The sequence below is a fragment of the Barbus barbus genome, assembly GCF_936440315.1.
Source record: "Barbus barbus genome assembly, chromosome: 38".
In the NCBI taxonomy this organism is placed as follows: Eukaryota; Metazoa; Chordata; class Actinopteri; order Cypriniformes; family Cyprinidae; genus Barbus; species Barbus barbus.
Genome location: NC_136716.1, coordinates 14027306 through 14051608, shown reverse-complemented (window position 1 = coordinate 14051608; position 24303 = coordinate 14027306). Strand labels below are relative to the sequence as shown.

Sequence of the window (24303 nt, the reverse complement as noted above, 5' to 3'; positions counted from 1 at the left end):
AACGGGACCGGTTGAGGATTAATTCATCTTTGTGACACTTCATTCACAGCTTTGGTGCTCTATTGGAACATTTTATTCCTCCTTAGTATTATTCACCAAAGAATTGTTAACACTTATTTTCAAGGGAACAGCGAGGGCAAAACCGCATTGAGACGTCAGCTTTACAAAGTGAAAAAACCTTGAAATGATATTAGATTTTCGAATGTCAGATTAGGGTTTGTTTGCCAAAAATTCTGGACAGAAGATATATAAACCCGAACAATGAATTAAGTGTTTCATAAAAGTGTGAATAAAAAGTCATTTAGATTTGTATGACAGATAGCTTGAGGGTTTCAGGTTCCTTTCTTTTGTTTTAGTTTTTTATAATGTTGAAATGCTGCATTAACCACTTCTCATCGACCTCCTCCACTCTAAATCAAATTCATAATTTGTTTTTCCCAGTGTAAAGGGTTGTTGTTGTGAAAATGTCCTCATATACTGACAAGTAATGTTGACCAGGTGTATAAAATATTTCACATACACCTGTGAGGGGTAGCACAGGGTCACAGTTCACCGCATTAGACCAGGCCATGTGTTTGTGAATGCAACACGGCATATGGGTTCTATCACAGTTTTGTTGGTGCATGTAGTTAATGGGGTGTGTGTTCACATGCCTGTGTGAGCGAGTGCATAAGGTGGTCTGTTTAATTAATCAAGCTTTTCCTACTGTCAGGATGCCCCTCTGGTAATTTGCAACTCATACGGTCAAACTAACACAAATATTTTTTTTTAGTTTTGTCTCATGAGGTGGAGGGCAGCATCATGGATGTATCAGTCGTGACAAACCCAAGGATGTAGAGAAAGGGTCTGCTGTGTTTTCTCTCTGAACTGTTATTCTGTCCCTTGAGGTCATGCTTTAACTTTTCCTGGCCTGCACTTTTTATAATTTTTTTCTCGTCTGTCTTTGTCATGCTCCTTGCCGGTTGTTTTATTTCATTTAATAATGCTGCCATTAATGATGCCATTTGAATCTTTTTCCCCACACGTCTCTCTTTGTACTCTGTGATTTGGGTTTTCTTGCTATTGTGAATGAAAGTGATTAATTTGAAAGCACATTAAACTTTTACTCTCCCGTTAGGTGTTTACCCCTGTCTGCGGACAACAGGGTCAAGCAAAATCACCAGAACAAAGTAGCCTTATTTCCCTTTGCTTTCTCTAAAACGACTGGCCCACGGTTTGCGGTTGGGTTTCAAACGACTTTCCAGACGAATCAAGATCTTATCTGTTTGGATACATATTAATCGAGCGGCCAAAGTCAACACATTTAACATATGCGCAGCTTCGCAAGCCCACCGTAGTGTTTTAACTGAAACCTGATTATTTAACATAGCAAATGATCTGTTTTTTTCTACATGTTTGAGTTAAGATTGAAGAGATTTCAGTTTATATAGACCCAGACAGAATAACGGTGGAACAGAAGAATGGCCATTGAGGAAAATGATGATCTAAAGGAGCTGTCGGTTCAAACGACGGATCAGATTCTTTATTTCCTTTTATATCAGAATTTTGTTTCGCTTTCCAATCATCTCTGTCTGGGCTTTTGTAATTGAACATTACAGTTTGGGCTGCATTGTTGTTTCTTCATAGAACTATCAAGTATAATTTTTACACATCTGAGCAGTTGGCAGGGTGCTGTACAAGTAGCATAGTGCCCAGCTTAAAATCTCACCAAAAAAGCTTTAATTGTTAACTAATCACACAGAACTGTGAAGAAAGGTTATTTATCGGACACACTTGGTGGAATATGTTGATGCTGATAATATGAGGACATGATGACAGTGGTTTAAAGAGCGTTGAGAGAAGGTTGGACGGCGGCCCCCCACATTCAGCCAACCTAGTAGATCCCCTAGGTTAACTGTATCCGCTCCGTGCTTGGCCTGGAAGTTATTAAGCCTTTCGTATTAGCCTTCTCCCCTAATGAGCGCCCTAATGACTACTGACACTTTTACGACCGCTGCAACCTGCCCCCGTGAGCGCACGCAAACACTTGGATTGAAAAACAATTACTTAAATGTGTTATTTTATTGGGGGCTGTTGAAGCGTAAAGGGCTAGTTTTTGTTTGGGTCAATAAAGCGTATGACAATGAACAGAATAATCAGGAAAAAAAACAGTCAAGTGAGTTAACCTATTGGTCACACCACTGTCCCATTTTGAAGGCTGTTTAGACTGTAGGATCTGGCTGGCTGCTCAGTGCTTGAACTCAGACTGCAAGTTTCAATGCTGTTTGTGGCTTTTTGCACACAAGCGGTTATACATCAGAGATGGGGCGAGCCGCTGCAGAGATGAGTGACTGAGGGCTTTACTCATTTAGTGCACATGATGAGTGAATAGAATGGCCAAGGGACTACAGACCATCCGTCTTCCCTTTGACAAGGTTTCTATGTGGCAGGCAGACAGGGTCTAGTGGGGTCTGGAGATTAACATCCCCTGAAAATAAAGACTGTTTGAGTTTGTGGGTCCTTTTATGGGGAGGCTGCGTTTGCGTATGAAATATGGCTGGTTGGAAACATGTATTGCGGTGTACTTTTTTTCCTTTTCCACACATACATATATATATATATATATATATATATATATATATATATATATATATATATATATATATATATATATATATATATATATATATATATATATATATATATATATATATATATATATATATATATATATATATATATATATATATATATATATATATATATATATATATACATACACGCATAAACACAGTTTTTACATATGGCTCTCAAATAGGAGCTCCACATTACTCAGTGACCCTGAAACAATCTCCTGTTTCCTCACCGTAATAAATCAGCATCTTGCTCGTCTCCACTATCACAGTGGAATAAGGATAGCACGTTTTGCACCGTCATAGGCTTCTCATGATGTCATGTGTGTTGGAAAGTGTATGGTGCATCAAATGAAAATGTGTATTCTCCCAGCTAGTAGGAAAAACATCTGTTTTGTGTTCTCGAACATATAGATTTTGATTTGTGCATGTCTCATAGCAATCGTTAACGGCTAATAGAAAAACCACGCTTGACTCTCCGCATTATACAGTGTGAATCTTGGCCTGTCTTTAACAGGGCCTCGACATGCATGGAGGGATCAAATCTCTGTTGCTGTGAATTTTGCTGCGTATGTAGAAACAGATGACTCCAAATTTTTCACTGTTCACTATGCTTGGACTGGATAGTAAAGTGGAAAAACTTTTCTTTTTTTTCTTTTATTTATATCTTATATTTAATGTATTATATTTGAATGTTTGAATGTATAGTGCATAAAGTAAATCTAAAAGTCAATAAAATCTAAAAACTTTAAAACTATTTTTTTGACTACAGTAAATAAAATTTATAATCCAACTTAATTTTGTGTACACTTTACACTTTTTGTCTACACTACCTGTCATAGGTTTGGGGTCAGATAAGCTTATTCTCACCCAGGCAGCATCTATTTGATCAAAGAAAAATGAAAAAATGTAACATTGTGAAATTTGCCATTTAAAATGACTGTTTTCAGTGTCAAATGATCCTTCAGAAATCAGTCTAATAGTCTGATTTGGTGCTCAAGAAAAATGTCTTATCAGTATTGAAAACATTTCTATTGATTAATATTTTTGTGGAATATTTGATAAAAAAATATCAGGAATTTTTAATGAATATGAAGTTCAAAAGAACGTACTCAGTTACTATCGTAACCTCGGTTCCCTGAGATACGGAACGAGTACTGCGTCTTGCTAAAGACGCTATGGGAAAAAGCCTTTTTTCTCCTTTACTGAAGCCTTATTCAATCACGCAGTGAAACTGCACGATCATTGGTTTGTGCAGTGTGATAAAACGAACCAATGTGTCGGCAGCGGAGCTGCACGAGCCTATGGCGACGGAGCCCGCCAGATCCCGCCAGAATGGGCGGGGTTATCTGGCTATATAATCAGCCGTCTCGCCATAGGATCCTCAGGTTTACTTCGACTGAAGCGACGACTGAGTCGTGCAGCTACCTGGCACGGCAAAGTACGCAGTACTCGTTCCGTATCTCAGGGAACCGAGGTTACGATAGTAACCGAGTACGTTCCCTATCGATACTCCACTCGTACTGCGTCTTGCTAAAGACGCTATGGGAACACAATTCAATCACGCCGTGCTATGGTAGAGGAACGACTGTGTAAAATACCTCCATAAGCATTACATTCTCAGAGGGAAGTATAATAGTATACTCGGGCTAAAGCGAGCTGAGCTCATAGAGGTCACGCTCGGCCCGGGTCATTCCATGTATTCCTCGCATACTCAGCACTTTCAGGGCTGAGATATGTAAGGAACCCATCAGAGAGCTTGAGTGCCCATGCAGTCAAGAGATCTCCGTTAGGGATGTTCCCACAACATAAGTCATACTCATCTAAGCAGATAGGACCTTGGCCTGTAAGGTCGGTACATCCAACTTATAAAACTTTGCAAATGTGGACGGCGAGGCCCAGCCGGCCGCCACACAAATGTCTGTAATGGACACACCGCTAGACCAGGCCCACGACGAGGCAATGCCTCTAGTCGAATGGGCTCGTACTCCAATGGGGCATTGAAGGCCCAAGGAAGAGTAAGCCAGCGTAACGGCATCCACTATCCACTTAGAGAGTCTCTGCTTCGTGACCGGAAGCCCCTTGGCGCGGTTACCGAAGCTAACAAAGAGCTGTTCCGTGCGCCTGAAGGAGGCGGAACGCTCAAAGTAGATCCGTAGGGCTCTAACAGGGCATAACAGAATGAACTCCCGGTCCTCCTCAGAGGGAGGAAGCGCGGAGAGTGTGATGACCTGAGCTCTGAACGGAGTGGAAAGTACCTTAGGTACGTATCCATGCCTTGGTTTTAGGACGACCTTGGAGTCGTTTGGCCCAAATTCCAGGCAGGCAGGGCTCACAGAGAGCGCCTGCAGGTCTCCTACTCGCTTGACTGACGCTAGTGCTAGTAGCAAAGCAGTCTTCAGCGACCGAAGGTTCGTAGACTGGAGCGGCTCAAAAGGAGGGCCCCTCAGGGCCCTCAGCACAGTGGGTAAGTCCCACGTAGGGACAGTAAGGGGCCGAGGCGGATTCAGCCTCTTAGCACCCCTTAGAAAGCGGACGATAACATTGTCCCTGCCCACTGATTGGCCCGCGATATCGGCGTGGAAGGCCGCTATAGCCGATACGAACACCCTGAGTGTGGAGGGAGAGCGTCCTTTATCCAGCAGTTCCTGCAGGAAGGACAGAATCACCGCCAACTCAGATGTAGGGGGGTCCTCACCACGGTTTAGACACCATTCGGAGAAAACCGCCCATTTAAGGGCATAGAGGCGTCTCGTAGACGGGGCTCTAGCCTCAGAAATGGTATTTAGCACTCGCTCTGGGAGGCTGGTAGGCTCCCGTTGAGCGGCCAGAGGTGAAGCGCCCACAGTTCGGGACGAGGGTGCCACAATAAACCGTTCGCCTGAGAGAGGAGGTCTCGTCTCAGGGGCACGGGCCAGGGGGCTGCGGTTAGCAGCTGGGTCAGCTCTGACATCCAAGGCTGGTTCTCCCACAGGGGGGCCACCAACAAGACCTTGTGTCGTTGTTCCCTGATTCGCCTGATGACCTGAGGAATCAGAGCGATCGGAGGGAATGCATAGAGGAGGAGGTTGGGCCAGTCGTGGGCCAACGCGTCCTTGACCTTCGAATAATAGGCTGGGCAGTGAGAGTTGTCTTTGGAGGCGAAAAGGTCTACCTCGGCCTTGCCAAAGATTCTCCAGATCATTCGAACCGTCTGCGGGTGGAGCATCCACTCTTCTGAGGGGACGTTGCTCCGTGATAACATATCCGCTCCTTGGTTCAATCTGCCCGGCAAATGTGCTGCTCTCAGCGAGCGCAAGTTGAGCTGAGCCCACTCCAGAAGTCGCTCTACCATAAGGAAGAGGCGCTTCGAGGAGAGACCTCCCTGGTGATTTACGTAGGACACCACTGACATGTTGTCTGAGCGGATCAGCACATGTCGTCCCCTTAGCTCTGGCAGGAAAAACTGGCAGGCTCGACACACTGCTAGCATCTCTAAGCAGTTGATGTGGAGGTTCTGCTCCGCCTTCGACCAAAGGCCAAAGGTCGGTTTGCCTTCGCACAGCGCCCCCCAACCCATGTTGGAGGCGTCTGTCGTGACAACTTTCCTGCTGCAGACCATCCCTATGGTCACACCCTTTCTGAACCATTGTGGGTTCTTCCAGGGGGCTAGGGCTGTTACACAGGCCTGGCTCACCCTGATATGTAGGCGACCGTGTCGCCATGCGTGGGGCGGAACCCGTGGTTTCAACCAGCGCTGAAGTGGCCGCATGTGAAGCAGGCCCAACTGTAGCACTGGCGATGCTGCGGCCATGAGGCCCAGCATCCTCTGAAACGCTTTGACGGGGCGAGCGGTGCCGCTCTGGAAGGAGGCTGCAAGCTTTTGAATGGCCAGAGCGCGTTCCGGCGCTAGCACAGCTCTCATCTGAGCTGAGTCCAAAACTGTTCCCAGAAACGACACCCGTCGGCTGGGAAACAGTGCGCTCTTGGTAAAATTGACCCTGAGCCCCAGGCATTCTAAGTGGCTGAGGAGGAGGGCTCTGTGTGAGAGTAGTTGTACCTCTGACTGGGCCAGAATGAGCCAGTCGTCGAGGTAATTGAGAATGCGGATTCCCATCTGCCTGAGAGGGGAAAGAGCCGCGTCCATGCACTTCGTAAAAGTGCGTGGAGCCAGGGACAGTCCAAAGGGAAGGACCGTGTACTGATAAGCCACTCCCTCGAAGGCGAATCTCAAGAATCGTCTGTGATGGGGGGCTATCTGGACGTGAAAGTATGCGTCTTTCAGGTCCAGGGAACAGAACCAGTCCTCTGAGCGAATTTGCGAGAGGATCTGCTTCAGTGTGATCATCCTGAACGACCTCCTCATGAGGGCGCGATTCAGGCGTCTGAGATCGAGGATGGGCCGGAGGCCGCCGTCCTTCTTGGGAACGAGGAAGTAACGGCTGTAAAAGCCTGATTCGCTCTGAGCTGGAGGAACCATTTCTATGGCTCCCTTTTCCAGCAGCGTCATCACTTCTGAACGTAGAACGTGAGCGTTCTTGCCGTCTACAGAAGTGGAGACCACGTCGCTGAAGCGCGGGGGTCTGCGAGCGAATTGGAGTGAGTAACCTCGTTCTATTATCCGTACAACCCATTCTGACACTCCGGGGATGGCCCTCCAGGCCTCGGCCCGCGTGGCAAGAGGTTGGATAAACTCGAGCGATCGACTGCACGGAGGCAGGACGCTCGTGATGGAAGGAAGAGGAAATTTGCTCTCTCTTTGAGAATGTTTGTGTTTTATTTTGCCCATTATAACAACGGACGGTTGCAAGGACGCTTGTACGGGCCCTGTGTTTGCAACAGACACAATGTGCTCTGCACCCGGCGATGAGCGGAGTGACAAGAGGTTTTTTAAGAGAGGCCGCTTGGCGGGCGGTCCGGCCGCGGCGGGACTTGGTCCTCTCCTCTTCCTGGCCTGCAGATCAGGAAGACGCTGGAGGCGCAGGGTCCAACACAATCCTGGGTCGGGGCCCCTGGCGCTGCGGATGGGGGTAGCGTCTGGCCGATCGAGAACGCCCTCGCGTCTGCGGAGCCTTGGCAGGCTGAGAGGCGGAGGCAGGAGGCGGGGGCTTCGCAGGCTGCTTAGTCGGCACAGGCTTGGGGCGACTAGCGGCAGCAGAAGAGCTTGATCGCTTGGGCAGGAAGTGTCGCATGGCTTGCGACGCCTTCTGTGCTTCCGTGAAGCGTTCAGCAAAACCCTCCACCGCAGGTCCAAAGAGGCCGCTAGGCGAAATCGGTGCATCAAGGAAGGAAACCTTGTCTGCGTCCTTGATCTCCGTCAGCGTGAGCCACAGGTGGCGCTCGAGCACCACTAGGCTGGCCATGGACCGTCCAATCGCCTGGGCGGTGGTCTTGGTGGCGCGCAGAGCCAGGTCTGTCGCACTTCTCAGCTCCCTGAGAGTTGCAGGATCAGGTTCAGACTCGTCCATAGCAGCGAGGAGTTTGGCCTGATAGACCTGTAGAACCGCCATAGAGTGAAGCGCCGACGCCGCCTGTCCAGCTGAAGCATAGGAGCGTCCAGCGAGTGCTGAAGTGGTCCTGCATGGCTTGGACGGATGGGCGGCTTTAGCCTTCCAGCCGATGGCAGTGGGTGGGCAGAGATGGGCAGCCACTGACTCATCCAGTTGAGGCATTTTCCCGTACCCCTTTTCTTCAGCGCCGTCAATTGTAGTGAGGGCGGATGAAGAGGAAGTGCGGAGGCGGGCGGAGTAGGGGGCGCGCCACGATTTCGTCAGCTCGTCGTGAACTTCAGGGAAGAACGGCGAGGGTCGCTGTAGAGGGGCCTGACGGCGCCCCGGCAGGAACCACTCATCAAGACGGCTGCGAGAGGGCTCCTCTGGTGGAGACCAATCCAGTCCCAGCTCTTCAACCGCTCTGGAGAGGACACGGAAGAGCTCGGCGTCCATCCCAGCTGCAGCGGTGCTGGGCGCTGAAGAATGCGGGAGGGCGGAGTCTACAGCAGAGCCCGACGGCTCCTCCGCATCAGAAGCTGCCAATGACATGCTGTCATCGGCCAGCTCTTCGTCACTTTTTCCGAACGAGACCAGATCGCTCGCGGCAGCGGAGGGACGCTGGTCGGGCTGGGAAAAAAGGACGGGAGAATGCTCTCTCTGTGGCGAAAGCGAGGCACGCAGGACTCGAGCCGGCGTGAGCTCGCTCTCAGCCAAGCACTGAAATCCTCTGCCCCGCCGCTTTTTCCTCACAGGTGCCTGGGAGGAAGAAAACGGGAGGGCGCGAGGGGCGGGATCGCTCTCTGAAAAGAAAGCGATCCGCGAGCGCAGAGAGGCGAGACTGAAACGCTCGCAGTGCGAGCATTCAGTGTCAGCGAGCGCTGCATCTGCATGGGATTTCCCCAAGCAGGAAACGCACTCGCTGTGGCCGTCATCGGAGTGCAGGGGAGCCCTGCACGAGCCGCAAAGTCGGCCAGGCATTTGAAACAACGCCTAAATTTGCTCTTTTAGAGTGCGTGAATTCGCCGGATGGCGGCAGCGAACAGACCGGGGCTTCTGCGGGGCTGGAGCGCGAAGAGCGTCGTCTCAGCAGGCAGGAGGTCTCTGGCTCAGCTGCGAGGCGTTTCAACGGCGATGGCGGCTTCTTGGGATCAGCGAAGGCGAGATGTCGTCGCTGAAGGAGAAGAAATCTGAGGATCCTATGGCGAGACGGCTGATTATATAGCCAGATAACCCCGCCCATTCTGGCGGGATCTGGCGGGCTCCGTCGCCATAGGCTCGTGCAGCTCCGCTGCCGACACATTGGTTCGTTTTATCACACTGCACAAACCAATGATCGTGCAGTTTCACTGCGTGATTGAATAAGGCTTCAGTAAAGGAGAAAAAAGGCTTTTTCCCATAGCGTCTTTAGCAAGACGCAGTACGAGTGGAGTATCGATAGGGAACAGCATTTATTTGACACAGAAAGCTTTTGTTACAATGTTAAAGTCTTTCAAAATATTAAGGTCTTAACCCAAACTTTAGGACAGTAGTGTGTTTTTAATAAAACATTTCATTCATAAAGTCTCTTTTTTGTCTGAAATGATACAATAGAAAAAAATAGCAGCATGCTAAAATAAACGTTAAGCAATATATTAATGGACTTTGTTTCTGTGTCTCTCTCTGTTTTGCTTATCTAGGTCCTACTGGTGTTGGTTTGAATGAGCTCAAAAGGAAGTTGTTGATATCCGATCCAGAACATTTTAGTGTCACCATCCCACGTAAGTCCTTCCTTTTTTGTGTGTGTCATACCCTTCACAATACTGTAGATTACCTTTTGTGACAATGATTCTCTCACCTCATCAGTCACAGCTCTACTTGACACATTCCTATGTCCCAAGCAGCAGCGCCTATTCCCTCCCTCCAGCATCCAGAAACACACAATCCAGGGAAATACACCAGAGCAGATATTTTTGGGACATATAAATAAGCCTGCGATTTATGTATTTAAACAGGCCGACGCTGTGAAGAAATTGATTGATTGATTGACTTTTTTAATCCAAAAGGGAAATTCACATGTCACAGCAAGCTCACCACACAATAAATAGATCAAAGAGATTTTTTTTTTTTTTTTTTTGCATATTTAGAGGCAGGAAAGTGAGAAACAGAGCTTGAAAGTTTGAAGGAGTTGGAGACAGTGGCCAGAAAACCCATGACTGTTGATATAACAGTTGGATGTTTGTTCCATTCGAGTTTGGCTTTAATAGATGTGTCTGATTCAGGCTCTGACACTTTGAAATGCCACTGGTATTAAAATCCCATCCAAAGCTTTTTGCCTTAATGCTGCCTAATTGCTCACAAATGTGACCGCTGCATTAGTCTGTATTATGTAGCCCAGCTCCCCTCAGACCTTATGAAGGATTTAGATTAAAGGGATGGATTCTTGGAAAATGATTGTTTTGAAAGTGCTTTTTGGTCATCTTTCCCCTTTTATTTAAATCCTGCCAGCTCCAACTCTCATTGTTAATATGGAGTGATTAAACATTGAATATTTCTATTTCATTTCTCTAAAGGAGACCAACGTGAACGATTGCTTCACATTTCCAACAACTGGGTCTTTTAAAATGCAAACCAGTCATGGCAGCAACGCTAGCGAGATTGTAGAATACGATTAGTTGGGAGCACTTGAACATTTTGTCTCCTCCAACTTTTACTGCTATTTTCCATGATCTTAGAATGAAATTCAAATTCTTTTGCCACACCAAAAACATTTCCTATGCCACAGAGCTAATGCCAGATGAAATATATTCTGTTTCTTTCAGCAGTACAAGGGAGTAACTTTTTTTTTTCTTTGTTTTGTGAGCACCAGCAGTTGGAGGTATAATAACATGTTATCTTATGTCTGTGGTGGGCTGTCATCATGAGAGGGGGATGCCTCTTCATCAAATATGTGATGGGTTGAGGGCAACTAATAATTTACTCCCATCCCACCCAACACATACTTTCTCATCTCTCTCCCTCCGTCTTTATCTATAGGAACAGGAGTTCACTTACAAATTAAATGAGCAATTAGACAGCCGCTTCTCCGTTCATTTTATTTATTAGAGTCTCTAATGCTTACCAAGGCTGCATTTATTTGATCAAAAATACAGCAAATAGTAATATTGTAAAAATAATATTGCAAGTGTCACATGGTCATTCAAAAATTATTCTAATATGCTGATTTGGTTCTCAAGAAACCTGGTTTATGACTTTATGGTTGAGAGTGATTGTTCTGCTTGATATTTATGTGGAAAACCTTTTTCAGGATTTTAAATAGATCTTTAAATAGAAAATTCAAAGATAAGCGTTTTGTTCCTAATATTATAAATGTCTTTACCATCGATTTTCATCAACTTAATTCATTCTTGCTGAATGAAAGTATTAGTTTCTATAAAAAAATAACTTTGAACTGTAATGTGTTTATATATTTTTAAAAAATACAGTAAAATTACCCATACATGACATGATAAATAGAGCGATAGAGACAATTCAATGGGGCCTTGAATAAGCAGAAGGAAAAAAGCAGAGGAAGAAAAAAACCTGGAACAAGGCGAGTTGGAATGGTGATAAAGTTTAATAGCTTGTTTTGGAGCTGCTGGCGGCTTGCAGACGATTTGTCGGAGGTGTGTTCTACAGTGACCTTTGACCTCCCCGACACTCGTTAAGCACACCGCTGTGTCTCTCCACACGGCAAACTCTGACCCTGGCTGTACCCGGTGGAGCCGTGCTGGCTGGACTGGCACACGCAGACTGATTTAAAGACAGGAGTTTATAAGCAGCTGAAAGCAGGAACGGGGCTAATGAGGGACAGAGTAAACTCAGTGCCGGTACTGTACAGTGTGCTCCTGGGGCTTTACAAGCAGCGTTACACTCACACTGCCCTTTTAGAAGCCTTGTGGTGAGGTGAGCCAAGACAGACGCGGTGGGTGTGGCGTCAGACCTTGGAGAGGTGGTTTACTTTAAATAAAATTAAGTGGGAAATAAAGTGCCCATGGGGAAACTCCCTTTAATCAAGCAAATGTCTGTAATGAACATTTCTTCACATGTTCTTCTTGAAGCACCTTTAAACCATTAAGTTATTCCACCACAGTGCTCTACGAAACCCTGCTGGGAATCCACTGTTTTCTTTCAAGGAAACCGTATCTAATGCCACTTAGGGCTGGGTAAAATATAATTTTTTCAGATTAATTCTAATCTTCTTAATCACATTCTGTGAATAATTCCAGCATTGACTGTTAAAATCTTATGATTGAGCTTTAACATTAATACCTATTTTTAGGGGCTGTGTGAAAATGTATCTCTAAAGCACCTCCTGTCCTGTACCTGTACTGTAATCGTTGTTCATGTAGAAGATACTGTATAGTGTGACCAGTGTAGTTCAATTCAAGAACAGTTGACTCTTGTGAACCAGTTCTGTTTAGTGAATCCAAAACATGCACTGTGACCAGTGTAGCCCAATTCCCAAAACAATTGACTCTCTTGAGCCAGTTCTTGTCATTTCCTTTTACTCTTCTGAATCATGAGCTGGTTAATCACAGTCAATTTAAGTTATCCAGCCCTAATGCCATTATATATTCAAGTTTTCTGAAGCTATAGTAGAGTTTTTTTATTTATTTATTTTCTCCAGTAATGTGGATTTGCTACAATTTTATGTGGATGGGCTTGTGTTTTGTAAAAACTATAATACACTACAGATTTTTGCCCCAATTTACAGTCTTGCCATGTCAATTTTATGAGGTGATTTTAAAACACGTAGTGCAATTTTTTTCTGTAACCATTTGCAAAATCGGCAAGTGCATGATGTCTTGTGTTAAAATCTTTTCAGATTTGAAAAGTCATGTAGCATTTTCTATTCGATCTTTAAGTGTGAAACTATACAAAATCAGATACTTTGCCTTAATTACTTTCCCTTATCTTTCACAGACACATCTCGATCGAAGCGACATCAGGAAAGCGAAGGAGTGGAGTATCATTTTATCTCCAAACACCTTTTTGAGGCAGACGTTCAGAACAACAAGTAAGTTACCATCCGACACAGTCTCGCTTAGATTGAAACACACTGCTAGTGTGTATTATTTGGAACGAGCATATGAACGTTTCTTCTGTGATTTGGATTTGGGATGTGAAAGTTTACCGTGGAGATCAAATAGTCAGTATTAATCATTGAAGTTTAGTGGACCGCTTCCTTTATTCTCAGGATTGTAATTATGTCAACCGTAACCCTGACACAAACACTCCACAGTGGGAGAGATATAAATCTGAGAGGCGGAGCCTCCGTGGCCAGTTAGTATTCAACACATCGTCCAGAGCCCTGACTGAACTTAAGTAAATCAGCACCCCCGTCAAAACACTGCACAACAATTTTCACTGATGTCGTCTGTCTCAGACACTATGGCAAACATTCACCAGCTCTGCCTTTCAGCTGCCCACTATTCTTTCATTTTTCCACTCCATTTCCTTCAAGCAAATCGTCTGTGTGAGTGTGTGCTACTTCTGTAGCAGCATGATGTGGGCTCAGATCCCTTCTCTGTAAGCGAGAGTGAGAGGGTGTTGACAGGTGGTTTCTGTGTGTGTGTGAGCGAGAGAGGGGGATCAGACTCTTTTGACCCAGTGGTTCGTAAGCTCAGATTTGTATGGATGGCCTGGTGATGGATGTTTTTCTGCAGCCCCTCATCAGAAGATAAAACGACACAACAGGAACGGGTATAGAATGTCACCTCGCCAGCAAACTGGGCATTTTAACTGCCTTGTGGTGGAAAAAAACAAGCAGTGGCTTGTTCTGTGGTGAAATGAACATCAAATTGAGTAAACCACAATTATCAATGTTGAGAACGAGCGAGCTCAAGCAGGTGGGCACGAGGGACTGCAACAGGGCTGGAAAGACAATTTTTTTTCCCCTTCTGTCAGCATTTTTTTTTCCTTTTTTTTTTTTTTTTTTTTTTTTCTGTCCAGATCTATTCATTTATTTAAAAATACATGAAATGTGCAACTCACAAATACAAAGACTTATATTATCATCATTTGCTTTGTCATTTTTAGTAAAAAAAACCCATTAATTTTGATATTAATGTTCATAATATACAGTCATGGCCAAAAATATCAGCACCCTTGGTAAATATGATCAAAGAAGGCTGTGAAAATTAATCTGCATTGTTAATCCGATTGATCTTTTATTTAAAAATTTCACAAAAATCTAACCTTTCATTGGATAATAAGAATTTAAAATGGGAGGAAATATCATTATGAAATAAATGTTTTTCTCTAATACACATTTGCCACAATTAACAGCACCCTTTTATTAAATACTTTTTGAAACCTCCATTTGCCAGTTTAACAGCTCTAAATTTTCTCCTATAATGCCTGATGAGGTTGGAGAACACCTGACAAGAGATCAGAGACCATTCCTTCATCCAGAATCTCTCCAGATCCTTTAGATTCACAGCTCCATGTTGGTGCTTCTTCTCTACAGTTCACCTCACTCATTTTCTACAGGGTTCAGGTCAGAGGACTGGAATGGCCATAGCAGAAGCTTGGTTTTGTGCTCAGTGACCCATTTTTGTGTTGTTTTTGAGGTTTGTGTTTGGATTGTTGTACGGTTTGAAGATCCAAACATGGCCCATTATAAGATTTCTAACGGAGTCAGTCACGTATTGATTTTTTTATCTGTTGGTATTTGATAGAATCCATGATGTCATGTGTCTAAACAAGATGTCCAGGACCTCCAGCAGAAATATAGGCCCACAACATCAAAAATACAGCCGTATATTTCATTGTACACATGGGGTACTTTTTATCCCAAACCCATCTTGAGTGTTTGCTGCTAAAAAGCTCATTTCATCTGACCATAGAAGCCAGTCCCATTTGAAGTTCCAGTCGTGTCTGATAACTGAATATGCTGGAGTTTGTTTTTGGATGAGCTAGGAGATTTTTTCTTGAAACCCTCCCAAACAACATGTGTTGATGTAGGTGCTGTTTGACAATTTTATTTTATTTTTTTTAAAGGTTTTCTGACCCTGAGACTCAACTACAATTCTCCAGCTGTGGTCCTTGGAGAGTCTTTAGCCACTCAAATTCTCCTTCTCACCGTGCATTAGGATGATATAGACACACGTCCTCTTCCAGGCAGTTTCTAACATTTTATGTTGATTGGAAATTCTTAATTATTGCCCTGATGGTGGAAATGGGCATTTTAACTGCTCTAGCTCTTTTCTTAAAGCCACTTCACTAATTTGTGAAGCTCAATTATCTTTTGCTGCACATCAGAAATATATTCTTTGGTTTTTCTCATTGTGATGGATGATTAAGGGAATTTGGGCTTTGTTTTTCCTCCTATTTATATTTATGTGAAACAGGAAGCCATGGCTGGATGATTTCATGTTCATAATCACTTTGGAGTGTTAAAAATTGTGAATATGAATGGGAATATACTTCAGAGATATTTTACTCATAAGAATTTCTAGGGGTGCCAATAATTGTGTCCAATGTGTATTTGAGAGTGTATGTTTTTTTCATAATGATATTTCTCCCCATTTTAAATTCTTATTATCCAATGAAAGGTTAGATTTTTGCTAATATTTTTAATAAAAGATCAAAGGGATTAACAATGCAGATTAGCCCCCGGTTTCACAGACAAGGCTTAAGCCTAGTCCTAGACTAAAATGTAATTCTGAGCTGTTTCAACTTAAATAAACTTGCACTGACTGGTCTTAAAACATATCAGTGCCTTTGTTTTGTCTCAAGATGGACACCAGTAATGTTTTTTCTAAGGCATGTTAATAAAAATTACTTAAATGTCCTAATTGAACTATGGCCTAATCCTGGTTTAGTCTAAACCCTGTCTGTGAAACCAGGCCTAATTTTCATAGCCGCCTTTGATCATATTTACCAAGGGTGCCGATATTTTTGGCCATAACTGTATGTATATATATATACATACATACATACATACATACATACATGCATGCATATGCACACACACACACGTTTGTTTTTGTGAATTGTGGGGACATTCCATAGGCATAATAGTTTTTATACTGTACAAACTGTATTTTCTATCTCCCTACACCTGAAACCTACCCCTTACAGGAAACTTTCTGCATTTAATTTCTCAAAAAAAAACTCATTCTGTATGATTTATAAACCTTTTGAAATATGGGGAAATGTCCTCATAAATCACCTTCTCCTTGTAATACCTATGTCATACCCACAGGTTTCCCACGGGTCATGGAAATTCTGGAATATCATGGAATTTTAAAAGGTCTATTCCAGACATTGAAAGTCAGGGAATTTTATATATTTTTTGTCCAAGTTATGGAATATCAGGGGTTTGTCAACTCCATTCAGTACTCGCACGCTGTATTCTGTGTAAACAGAGAACACAGACAGCCACGCGTCTCTGACACACGCGAGCCCTGAATTGAGTTTCTCTCAGCGTCTTTCTTGCGCCTGAGTGGGCAAATACATACAAAAGTATAAAAAACCCGTCTTGGCAAGTAACTTTGCAGTTTTAACAATGATTAATCTATATTCAATTTTTTCGACCGGTCATATTTTTTTTTTTTTTTTTTTAGAGCATCTTCTGTTCCGTGCACACAAACTGCACTGCAATTATCTTCCCAAATGCCATTTGTGTAGAAATATTGCGTTATTATTATAATTAGTCTGTAAACGGCCATTAACAGAGGCTAGAGATGCTAAAGACAGACGCTAAGAGGAGAAAATACCATAACAGGTAGAACAAGATTCATGATGCGCGAAACATAGGAATCCTAAATATTCAATTTTAGATGAATGTTTCTGAGAGGAACTGGTTGTTTTCAGAAAACGCCATGTAAACTTTTTCTTTTCATCTTGCCTCTGTATAATGCATTTAAATGTGTTAACGTGCAGTGTTTACAGCGGCAACCAAGGAAATGCTGTATCACTGTTCCATAAGCGCCACCTGCTGTCAGAGAGTGAAATTGTCTCATTCAGCCCTGCTGCTTTTTCCGTTTCACATAGCATAATTTCACAAAGCTAAAGTCACACCATTCTGTTTTTGCTTCAGATTTTAAAATTATTCATGATTAAAATGCAGTGGTTATGAAAAATCAAGGTACAACACAGAGTGAAGAATATGCAAATGTTATTTTATAAGTAATTATTCAGTTTCTGTACCTGAACACCTACAAACATAACTTAAGCAAAATTTAATTTCTATCTTTGTGCTATATATTTAATTTTGCTATTACTTGCAATTTGTTCTTATTTACTAGCTGTCACTTATCTTTAATAATGTAATAACTTTTATATTAGTTAGGCTAGTGTTTGTTTGTTTGTTTGTTTGTTTTTTGCTGTGATATTAACATTTAAATCGAGAATTGTAAAGTTTTGTTGGTATCTAAAGTATCGGTGACAAGTTTATTTATTAGAATACAAAAATCTAAATTAATAAAAGCAACTATTTTATTTTATTTTATTTATTTATTTTTTGTGGCTAGGCTAGTGAAATTTTTAACAGGGCAAGTAATAATTTTAACCACTGAAAAAATCCTTAGCATTGAGCCCTGGGCTATTTTTTCAGCTCCATTTTATTCCCTTCCCGCTCGTCAACTGGCAATCACTAAGTCAAATGCAGTCACCAAGCTGTACCGGTTATCTAAGGCAAATATTTTTAGGAGCTTTGGCTACAAAATGACCTCTGAACCCTGTACCCATGTCATTTATACAAATTTGTGTCCTAATATGTCACAAAAATGTGGGGGCACACACACATACACATACACACACACACACACATTTACGTAGTTTGCATATGTTATCATTACTTGGGGGGAGGGGGGGAAATGTCTTGGCCCAACTGCTTTGTGAAATGTTCAAATTAAAAAAAAAAGTAACATTGGAAAAATATTTACTTTTTTTAAGAATGACTAAGATTTGTACATTAAGAAAGTGTAATGTGTGCACATCCAAAAACTTTGGCCAGGTGCTCAATCATATGAAACACTTCGCAGTCAATAAACAAAATCGGCACACTGCCACTACTGCTCTCAAAAATGTATAAGACCTTAGGGTCGAAACGTTGTGATTTTAATACATTTTTGAGAGCAGTAGTGGCAGTGTGCCAATTTTTGTTTATTGACTGTAAGATTTGCACAATCGCGTGTGTTCAAAATTCAAGGAAAATATATTCTGTTTGGTTATGCCATGTGACATTTTGAAAGTCATTCAATTTGAACTTTTCTTGAAAATGGTATGAATGTTTTCAAAAACCATATGAAACCAATATGTGAATACAAAGAGTAAATTTCTAAGAACATTTTAAACCAGATAGTTGTATTTGACCAGTTGTTCATTATTCTGCCTTCCACTGAGAAAATCTCCATTCTCATGTGCAAACATGACATTGGTGTTCCCTTGGAAAACCCTACTCGGGGCTAAAAACAGCATTTAAATGAACCCAAAAACCACAGAAGCGGCCTCCACCCCGCCATCCAAAACATGCACTGCATCATGACAACAAATGCCACGACACATAAGCTCTGTTTGAGCACATCTGTCTTTAAATTAAAATTTAGTCACTTTAGGAATTCCTGGTAACCCTAAATGTCACAACACCAGCAAACCACCTCTTAGCACCCAACTAAATCAACTTTGAATGCGTTCAATGAAAGAGTGTACAGGCTTTTAAAACAGGAGAAGAGTGGCAGGGAGTCACGTTAGCTTCTAAAAATTATCACCCAATCACAGGTTACTGTTAGACAGCATGAGACCAAAACTGTGAGCGCGTTTATAGTTTTCACTTCAAAGACTTGTTGACATTTGGATTGATACTTAGGAAACAATAAAGAAGCCTGTACATACAGTGTAAAGAACATTTCACCAGTAGTTCCAGTAGTGGTAATTTTAGTGGCCTGAGTTGCATAATCAAATATATTCACGGAATATTACAACACCGTGCTGTTGTAAGACTCTTTCGTTCTTCTGGAACACTTTCCATATTCTTCCACATTTCTTGCTAAGATGGATGTCCTAAAAATACACACCAGTGTTCTGTGACGCTGATCAGGGGGGGAAAAATCAATGGATTGGATTGAACGAGAGGCAGATTAAATACTGGAAAAGAGTTTGTTTGTCTTTGTCTTCTCAGGAAATCAAGTTACTCTTGCTGTTGGCATTCAAGCCTGACTGTGCTGCAAGGAAACAGGTGTTACTGATTTAAACTGTAACATAGAAGATTATATAAAGAGCCTTATGTCAGACTGTCTGGAATCGCCATGTGGGGAAGAATGCGAGTGATGGTGAACACACCGTGCATATCTAAGCAGCTTTTTACACTGAAAGCATCAGGACAGGCTGGGAGTAAATAATGGGTCATGAGTTTCCTGTCATTATCCTGTCCATTGGCTTTTCTTTGTATTCTAGGGTGGGGTCACGTAGACCCATGGGTATTGCTTTTGCATTTAGAGCCATCAATCATTACATCAAACCTATCCTGTTTTTTCTGTCTTTTCCTATGCCTCAGGTTCATTGAACACGGAGAGTATAAGGGAAACTACTATGGGACGAGCTTCGACTCTGTACGTTCAGTCCTGTCCAAGAACAAGGTGTGCCTTCTAGACATACAGCCACATGTGAGTAACTCCTCAGATACACATTCTACCTCTCCATTTTACCTCCCTCTGCGTCAATTTATTCTTCAGTCTCTGTTCCAGATTTATTTTCCCCCCTTTCACAGGTGTGACATTCCACACTGTTCCTCCTGGATCTTTTCTGAGATCAGTGTGGTGTATGTGTGTTTGAGTTTGCACTCCTCCTTTTGGTCTTCAGGTTGGGCAGGAGATCTAATGGTATATCTACTAATTGTCCCACGTTTGAAGATTTCCTCAGGCTTTCTGTCATTCTGAGAGGGTAGTGTAGGGGAAAATGATTTAGTTGGTTGAGTCTTCGCAGAACTGTATCAGTGTCCACATTGAAGTCAGTGAAAGACCTCCATCACCTCTGCCCCAGACATCTTACCTTGGTGGTCTGAGCCTGGCTTCTCTCTTGGAGTAGTGAGAGAGAATAAGCCAATGACATGGTTATCTGTATTATGAAACACATTCTTAGTGTGAAGAACCTCTCCTTGTCCTCTGGTTCTTGTTTTTCTATATATCTTATCTCTTATATTTCACACAGTGTGGCAAGTCTTTAAAATCAGGAGAGAGCTGTATCTGTTAGCATTCCCATTCATCTCAATGGCACAGACACCTTCAATGGAGTAAGATATTTGTGAAAATTACAATTATTATTTACTCATTCCAGAGATGTTGTTTCAAATCCTTATTCTGTTATTTTAGCCCAAGGAATACAAAAAGAGAATTTTAAACGAGGTCCGTGCTCTACAGAAACATTTCTAAGTGACCATGGCTATCAAACTCAAAAAACTAAAAAATATTATTTTAATAGTATTATATTTTGCCTATAATATTTATAGACTGTGTACATTATATTCTTATTATTCTTTTTGCTACAGTAAATCATGTTGACATGTTTCAATTTTGGATGAATGATCCCCTTAAACGTACAGTGGCAAAAACAGGCTGTTTAATTATAGGGCTGGGAAATGGTGATTTTCAAAACTAGATCACCGCTATTGTGGAAAAATGCTATAAAACTTTTCAATATGCTTTAAAGCCAATGATTAATTCAGTCAGTTGAAAAATCTCCAAACAAAAAATGTGGTAAAGTTCAGTGGTCTGATTATTTTGAAGATTTCTTCAGGATCTCGACTACCTGAAGTGTAATGTGTCTGACCAAAGAGCTTTATTTTCACTCATGGAGTCAGTTCAGTTGAGCTCGGTGTGAATCAGCTGCTCTGGTGTCTGTCAAAATGTAACTGTGACTAACAGTAATAATGTACAGAAGTATCAATGTCAAACTAAATCATGATGGCATGAGTGATGCTGCTTTAATGACTGCGGTTCACCCTGCTCTCTTTATCTTTCTCCCCTTTTTTCCACATTCTTTATCCATCAGACGCTAAAGCATCTTCGCACAGCTGAGTTCAAGCCCTATGTGGTGTTTGTGAAGCCTCCATCCATCGAGCGTTTGAGAGAGACCAGGAAGAGCGCAAAAGTCATCTCAGGCAAAGATGATAAGAACTCGTCCAAACCTGTCTTGGTAATATACAACACACACAGCTTCGACTTCAGTCTGTCCATCTATCATCCTCTCTCATCCTGATTGGATCTCTTTTCTTTCTCTCAATAGGTTATTGTGGGTTTTAGGTCATGTTCATTGAGTTTTCTTTCCACTATCTCACATAGTTCTTGGTGATTTATAAGAAATAGATTTCATCACTTCCTGGCAACATTCACATAATTTATTATAGTCATTTTCCTTTTGGACCATGCAAACAAATGCTGGTTTAGTGTTTTAATGTGTGTGTGTGCGCGCGTGTGCGCGTTCGTGTGTGCCTTGTGTGTGTATATGTGTTTGTGTAACCGCTCCCCTGAGCATCAACCTGATATGAGACCCATGAGCTCACACTACACCTGTATGACTGTACTCAAAGAAAACGCATGAACTCAATTAACACGTACACCAGACCCTTACCCTGTTCTGCCGTTAGTTTGTGCTATGTATGTGTGCGACATGCTGTAGAATATGCAGGGTATCTAATGACTTTCCCAGAGTTCAGCTCTTGCCCGTGTATCTCGCTGTGTGTCTGCACCGGGGCCAAGCACGCTTGCTACAGGATAAGTGACCCCAGGAACCTGACTCCTCCACACGCAGAGATGGCTTGATGCCGATTGTTACCGCAGAGACTTTCTATGTCAAATGCGGTTAGGAGCTCCAAGCACGTGCTCACTTGTCAACCTGTTGACCCAACAAGTGTTCAAATGCAACGCATACTATTTTTCAGTCTTTTGCACAACACAGACCAGCAACAGTCACTTTTTGCACAATGGTTCAACTGGATGCTAATTGTTTTAAAGGGGACCTATTATACTCCTTTTTTCCATAATGTAAAATAAGTCTCTGATATCCCCAGTGTGTGTATTTGAAGTTTTAGCTGAAAATACCCAACAGAATTTTTTATAGCTTGTTAAAATTGGCACTTTTAGGGCATAAACCAAAACGCACTGTATTTGAGTATGTTGCTTTAATGCAAATGAGCTAAAGCTCCCAGAGAAGAGGGCGGAGCTTCAAGAGCTCACGCTCCGACATTAGCAGTGCTAGCCTTTGCAAATAAACATTCCCATATTAGTACAAGCCTGTTATCTTTACAGAAAACATACTGTTTAAAAGTCAGTCATCTGATTGTACTGTGCATAATAAATTCACTTATGAATTACACAGACAAGGAGCACAGCGCGATAAAAATAACAACATAGCTGGTCTCATGGTGCATGGCACGCCATCACAAACTTTAGTCCCACTCGTGATTATGAGCTCAACAAACTCAAGCGATCAACTCGCATTGCTTTCACATGCAACTTTTAACCACCACATTCCTATTCACGATCATTCATGGGCAGCACCAGTGAAAACAGGCAGAGACGATGGTAGATTTAGCATCATTAGCCTTACATAGTGCCAAGAAGCTCTTTCAGAAGGGCAATTTGGAAAACAAACGCGCGATACTTACTTTGTCTGGAGTTGATATTCGCACACAAAGTGTTGGTATTGAGCCCTACACGTATTGGGGACTTTACAGATTTTTTCCAGGACATTTCCTTAGACAATGAAACTTGACCACAGTGTCCTCAGCGGCACTGACATTCTATATCTCCAGCAGCTACAGCAAGTACAGGTGCATCTAAAAAAAAATGTATATCATGAAAAAGGTCAATATTTTTTGTCACTCATTTCAGAAAGTGAAACCCATATATTATATAGATTCATTAAACACAAAGTGAAATATTTCAAGCCTTTATTTCTTGAAATTTTGATGATTATGGCTTACAGATAATGAGAACCCAAATTTCAGTGTCTCAGAAAATTTGAATATTACATAAGATCAATAAAAAAAGGATATTTTAAACAGAAATTTCAGGCTTCTGAAAAGTATGTTCATTTCTATGCACTCAATACTTGGTTGGGCCTCCTTTTGCATGAATTACTGCATCAATGTGGTGTGGCATGGAGACAATCAGCCTGTGGCACTGCTCAGGTGTAATGGAAGCCCAGGTTGATTTGATGGCGCCCTTCAGGTCATCTGCATTGTTGGGTCTGGTGTTTCTCATCTTCCTCTTGACAATACCCCATAGATTCTCTATGGGGTTCAGGTCAGGCGAGTTTGCTGGCCAATCAAGCACAGTAACACCATGATCACTGAACCAGCTTTTGGTACCTTTGGCAGTGTGGGCAGGTGCCAAGTCCTGCTGGAAAATGAAATCAGCATCTCCATAAAGCTTGTCAGCAGAAGGAAGCATGAAGTGCTCTAAAATTTCCTGGTAGATGGCTGCGTTGACTGTGGACTTCAGAAAAGATAGTGGACCAACACCAGCAGATGACATGGCAGCCCAAATCATCACTGACTGTGGAAACTTCACACTGGACTTCAAGCAACATGGATTCTGTGCCTCTCTACTCTTCCTCCAGACTCTGGGACCTTGATTTCCAAATGAAATGCTAAATTTACTTTCATCTGAAAAGAGGACTTTGGACCACTGAGCAACAGTCCAGTTCTTTTTCTCCACAGCCCAGGTAAGACGCTTCTGACATCGTCTCTGGTTCAGAAGTGGCTTGGTAGCCCTTTTCCTGAAGACGTCGGAGCGTGGTGACTCTTGATGCACTGACTCCAGCTTCAGTCCACTCCTTGTGAAGCTCTCACAAGTTTTTGAATCAGCTTTGCTTGACAGTATTCTCAAGCTTGCGGTCATCCCTGTTGCTTGTGTACCTTTTCCTATCCAAAAATTTTCCTTCCAGTCAACTTTGCATTTAATATGCTTTGATACAGCACTCTGTAAACAGCCACACCTTTCAGTAATGACCCTCTGTGACTTACCCTCTTTGTGGAGGGCGTCAGTGTTTGTCTTCTGGATCATTGCCAAGTCAGCAGTCTTCTCCATTATTGTGGTTTCAAAGAACAAGAGATACCCGGAATTTGTACTGTAGGGATGGTCATTAATTGAAACTCAAATGTAAATATTCTAATATTTTGAGATACTGATTTTTGACTTTCATGATGTAACAATTTATAAGCTCAAAAGGGAATTGTATATAAATAATTACAT

The 24303-nt window shown here is 42.5% G+C and overlaps 1 protein-coding gene across 1 annotated transcript in view; it reads left to right on the top strand.

Annotated features, from left to right (window-relative positions):
* The window catches only part of mpp7a (MAGUK p55 scaffold protein 7a), a 180258-nt gene that overhangs the window by 142404 nt on the left and 13551 nt on the right, over positions 1 to 24303 (top strand). The window contains exons 14-17 of the mRNA XM_079398287.1: positions 9760 to 9840; positions 13025 to 13118; positions 19605 to 19713; positions 21098 to 21241. Coding sequence (XP_079254413.1) covers positions 9760 to 9840; positions 13025 to 13118; positions 19605 to 19713; positions 21098 to 21241 — 428 coding nt within the window. The remainder of the gene's footprint in view (positions 1 to 9759; positions 9841 to 13024; positions 13119 to 19604; positions 19714 to 21097; positions 21242 to 24303) is intronic.